This window comes from Mus caroli, chromosome X, assembly GCF_900094665.2.
Source record: "Mus caroli chromosome X, CAROLI_EIJ_v1.1, whole genome shotgun sequence".
NCBI lineage: Eukaryota > Metazoa > Chordata > Mammalia > Rodentia > Muridae > Mus > Mus caroli.
The window spans coordinates 125,730,130-125,735,466 of NC_034589.1; the positions used below are offsets into that span (position 1 = coordinate 125,730,130).

Below are 5,337 nucleotides of genomic sequence, written 5' to 3' on the forward strand. Positions count from 1 at the left end.
CTCTGCAGGTAAGAAAGACTAACAACACTGTCCCATCCCACTCATCTGCAGCTCTCCTGGAAGGTGATTTTCTGTTGTCCTTCTTGGCAAATAAATGCTAGTATTCTTATGGCCTACAATCTTGGCTTTACTTCCTGTAGCATTCAGCGATGAATTCTCATCTCTAGACAAGCCGGTCATTGTAAAAGACAATGTTGGTTCAGTGAGTAGGTAAGGGTAGAGGAGTTTATCATGGTATCATATATGAAGCAAGAACTGCAGCACATGCCATCTTGGGATCACTCAAAATTCTAGAGCTGAAAGGAGTAGGGCAGTTGTGTGGTATGAGTGTACACTTTTGATGGTAAAGTTGTTATAATTGCAAGCATGCTGTAAATACCACAAACTCACGAAGTATTGTGTTTGACCATCATTTTATTATCATTGTTATTGTTATTGGCATCATAATTAGCACAAAACTAAATCCACTATTAAAAGAAAACAAGCACACCCCAATGGCATGTGTCTTGTTGACAATGAGTCAGTGACTTTATCTTCATGTGATAGGGATAGCACCCTGAGGATAGAGACCATATCACAGCTTCATAATCAATTCCATAATTCACCAACTTTATTGAGCACCTAGGCACAATGGAGGATTTAAAAATGCATACAAGAATCCCTGCTTTTAAGAAGTTTACAGACTAGTTGGAGGTATTGAAGAACAGCAAGAACATTAGGACCACATGGGACCAGTGACATAATGGGATCAGTGCATGTTGATGATCTTCTAAAGAGAATATCACAAAATTAATGTCACATTCAGTTTTGGGGGTAGAGAAGGGGGTCCATACAGACAGTGGCATTGGAGCTAGACTTTTGTAAATTGGAGACCTTTTATTGGGGGAGGGCAGTGCAAGTGGAGAAAATGTTGTGGGGCAGAGTATGGCCTTGAGTAAGTTCATGGAGTGTTTGGGGAGTGAAAAACACTGCATTTGGCTGGATTAAGCTGTCCATGCATGTGGGGTAATAATATGTATAAAGTTATATGGGGTCCATATTGACAATGGCTCTGAATGGCAGGCTAAGATCATTATACTATATAGCTGTCCATATCAACAGAATTAGCAATTAATTGTGAAGAGATATGTTCATGCTAGTTCCAGGTTTTTTGTAGAAACTTAAAGGTAACATAATCATATATATATATATATATATATATATATATATATATATATATATATATGATTGTGCCAAACTACCTATAATAATATTTTCTCTATTTGGCATATAATTAAATTAATTAAATTTCTTGCTTCAAAGCATTTTTCCTTCTATCCAGGCACCAATTGTTTTCTCAGCCCCATGTTCAGCATCATCAGTTCTTGTGGCATCTGATGGGTGGAAGTGAGCCTATTCTAGGGTTTGTAATCAAAGCAGATTCCCTGACAATGGAACCTATAACTTGGAAGTGAGAATGGCTGTGGTAGCGGCAGTGATAAATGTCACTAAAATATAGGCATCTCTGAAGTTGTCCTCAAAGTCTAGTGTAGTTCCTTGAGCTTGGAGTTCTACTCAGTTTGGTCAGTAGGACACACAGAAGGACCCCAGATTTACAGTACTGAGCAGAGTCTTCTTTTAAAGTTTCCTCTTATTAAAAAAAAAAAAAAAGGATTCCTTGAAGGCATGACCTTGAATCTGGGCTACAGCTTTTTTAAAGGCTTACTCAAAGGCTTCAGGTTCTGAGGCTACCTATGCTGCATATAGACTAGGGAGACTTTCTTTGGCCAAGGAATCCTGGTAGGCTTTGTCTCTTTGTCTGTGACTAAGAGGTGGAAAGTTAGGGGCTTCTCCCATGCAGTGACAGTTTATAGATCGTGGTTGTTTCAGATAACCAAGCCAAAGAAATATACTCTACACGACCACCACGGAAAGACTTAGAAGAGACCATAGCCACACTTCCTTTAGTCAGTCTGTCATCTCTTTCTTGGTGTGAGCCTTTCTCTGCAAGAAGTCATGGATAGCAGTAGTGAGGCCCCATGTCACACTGGACCTGAGGACGATCAGGGATCCTCCTCTATAAATCAGCAGGATTTTTCTACCTCGAGTGTCCCACACATCTTGGGCAGAGGCCCACAGGCTTGGCATTCTCTGCCATCCAATATGAGACTGCATATTGGCAACTAGCACCATCAGAGGATACAGAATCAGGCAGGTGATTGTTCCATTGACACTACCAGACACCAAGGCAGGAACCCAGTGGGGCAGGCCTTGCCTTGCCAAGCCATCCTGGATAGGATCTTTGAAGGAGAAATAGAGAGCGCTTCCCAGGCTGTTTCTGACAAGGACTGGCCAGAAACCCCGATAATAGCCCAGTGACAGCCTGCCCCAGAGCCCGTAAGAATTGAATTCCTTGAGAATGCTGAAGGTGCTAGGGAAGCAAGCTTGCTTTCGAGCATCTTGAAGCACATTCTGTACTCTTTCAAAGGGGCTGAGTGCTACAGCTTCTACTACACCTGACATGAGCCCCGCAGTCCAGCGCTGTCCGAGGGAGTGCGGCCCAACCGGGGAAAGAAAGCACAGCAAACTATCATAAGTGCCAAACAACAGAGTCCCTTGGAGGGTCTTGGAGAGAAGAGGAGGGTAGATGCCCCGGTAGAAGTACTGAGGGCCTTCATGCCAAAGCTGTTTCACAGCCTCTGACACGGCCACAGCATGGATCTGCTGCCGGAACACAACCTTATAGATAGGAAAGGTCAGGAAAGTAGACATAAAGTTGGAAATCGCCCCAAGGGTGTAGGCCTGTGACTGCCAGCTTTTCGTTCCTGGAGCTTCTGCTCGGGTCCCGTGCAGCAGTTTCTTCCCAGCAGTGTTGTCCTGCTCCTCCATGCGGAACACAGATGGACACAGATGGAAGAAGCTAGCAAGAGGAGACAAGAAGTTAGGCAAAACATTTAAAGGTCTGGACAAAGGTTTTCCTGCTTTGGACAGACATCCAAGGATGAGAAACTTGGGGGTCAGGAAACACTGTTATCAGTTTCTAGAACAGACACACTCTTAGGGAATTAATACTTCATGAACCTTAAATGAAAAAAATGTTTACTTCCTTTGATAGTGTGGAGTACTTTGATGACCCGGTAAAATTCAAACATTCAAAGAATTATGATTAAGAATCATAGAAACATCTGGGCATGGTGGTGCACTCCTTTAATCCCAGCACTAGGAAGACAGAGGCAGGCAGATTTCTGAGTTCGAGGCCAGCATGGTCTACAGAGTGAGTTCCAGGACAGCCAGGTCTACACAGAGAAACCCTGTCTCCAAAAACGACCCCCCCACACCAAAAAAAAGAAGAATCATAGAAACCCACTGGAGAAATGTGGCTCAGCAGTTAAGAACACTGACCGCTCTTCCAGAGGCCCTGAGTTCAAATCCCAGCAACCACATGGTGGCTCACATCCATCTGTAATGAGATCTGATGTCCTCTTTTTGTATATCTGAAGACAGCTACAGTGTACTTAGATATAATAATAAATAAATATTTAGGCCGGACTAAATGTGGCCAGAGTGAGCAGGGCCGACCAGAACAAGCAGGGCAGGAGTGAGCAGAGGTCCTGAATTCATTTCCCAGCAACCACATGAATGGCTCACTACCATCTCTACAGCTACAGTGTACTCATATACATAAAATAAGTATAATAAATCTTTAAAAAACATAGAAACAAGGAAAGCTGTTATCTTCAATTCTTAACTACAAAACTCAGCATTTTGAAAATGTCCCTGTATGCATGTACAAATATACCCATCCACAAAGGCTAAAAGAGGAAGACACTTGATCTCCTGGAGATACAGGCAGTTGAGTCACCCAGTTGATGTGGGGCTATGAACTGAACCTTGGTCTTCTGCTGATCTGTTGCTGTGGATCTTATTACCTACTGCACAAGTAAGTTGTTTCTCCCTTTACCAAACTATGTCTTGCCTTGCTATGGCTGGATCCTAGGCCTCGTGAGTGCACCAAGCAAGTCTACAATCAGATTCACAGCCTCAACCCCAAAATTTTTTTGGTATGTGTGTGTGGTATATGTTTGTTAGTGTCTGTATATGTGTGTGTGTGTGTGAAGGTGTAGATGTGTGTGGGCATGTGCATACACGTGCATGGATGCATACACTAGTAGAAGTTAGAAATTGATATTGCTTTTCTTCTACAGCTCCTCAACTTTTTTTTTTTTTTTTAAATCAGGGATCTCATTGAACCTGGAGCTAACGAATGTGGCATGAATAGTTGACCAGAGATTTCCAGAGGTCCTCTAGTTATTGCTGTCCCAGCTCTAGGATTACATGCATGTGCCACCGTGCCTGGCATTTTCATGTGGATGTTGTTGATTCCAGCTTGGATCCTCATGCTTGTAGAACAAGCCCTTTACTGATTCAGCCCTCTCCCCATCAAAACAGTTGTGGGGTTTTTTTTTTGTTGTTTTGTTTGTTTGTTTGTTTGTTTTAATGTAGTAAAAATTTGTGGTGTGAAGCTTTGTTTCAAAGTCGGTTATAAATTTGGGGGTGAGACCTTCCTCCCATCTACCTCTGTAGCTTCCTGCCCAAACTATAGCTGTCTCAGCAAAACACCCTACTCTCTGTGACTGAAGGAAGGGAAGAACAGAGGCCTCTGGACGTTCCCCCATGCCATGATGCTCAGCACCTGGCAATTTTCAAGTTTTACCTTTTATATGTAGAGCTACAGAATACGGCAGGGTTTCTCATGGTGTGCTCTACTGACATTTGGCGCAAGATCATTCGTTATTCTTAGCCTGTTTTAGCCACAGAAGGATGTTTTTCAGGGTTCCTGGCTACTACTCACTGCACACCAGAATCACAAGTCATGTTCCACATATGTAAGCATCAAAACAACACCATCAGGGCAGGTAGCTCAGTTGACAGAATGCTCCCCTAGTGCTCATGAAGTCCTGTGTTTAAGCCCTATCACCATATAAACTGCCCATAATGGTGCATATATGTAACCCATCACTGGGAAATAAAGACAAATCGAGGAGGCGTTCAAGACCATCCTCAACTACATATCAGGTTCAAGGCCAAGTAGGAAAACACTAGACACCCACACCCCCACACTTAAGAAATCTTAAGGCATGGAGTAGTCATATTAGATGCAATTTGGGGGCCAAGACACAAAGGAAAACTTACAATCAAGAAAGAAACAAGAGCTAAAGGTGGTAGTACAGACCAGTGGGCTGAGCTACTTGGGAGGCTCCATAAGAGGTCATTTGAATCTGAATTCCAAAAGCTGCCTGAGCAACTCAGGGAAAACCTGTCAGGAAGGAGGGAGGGAATGAGAGGGAGGGGGGAGGG

At 43.2% G+C, this 5,337-nt stretch overlaps 1 protein-coding gene across 1 annotated transcript in view; it reads right to left on the bottom strand.

Moving 5' to 3' along the window:
• Window positions 1-394: 394 nt before the first annotated feature.
• The window catches only part of Slc25a53 (solute carrier family 25 member 53), a 12,748-nt gene continuing 7,805 nt past the window's right edge, over window positions 395-5,337 (bottom strand). The window contains exon 2 of the mRNA XM_021153474.1: window positions 395-2,899. Within this exon, the coding sequence (XP_021009133.1) occupies window positions 1,948-2,868 (921 nt within the window). The 5' untranslated portion in view covers window positions 2,869-2,899 and the 3' untranslated portion in view covers window positions 395-1,947. The remainder of the gene's footprint in view (window positions 2,900-5,337) is intronic.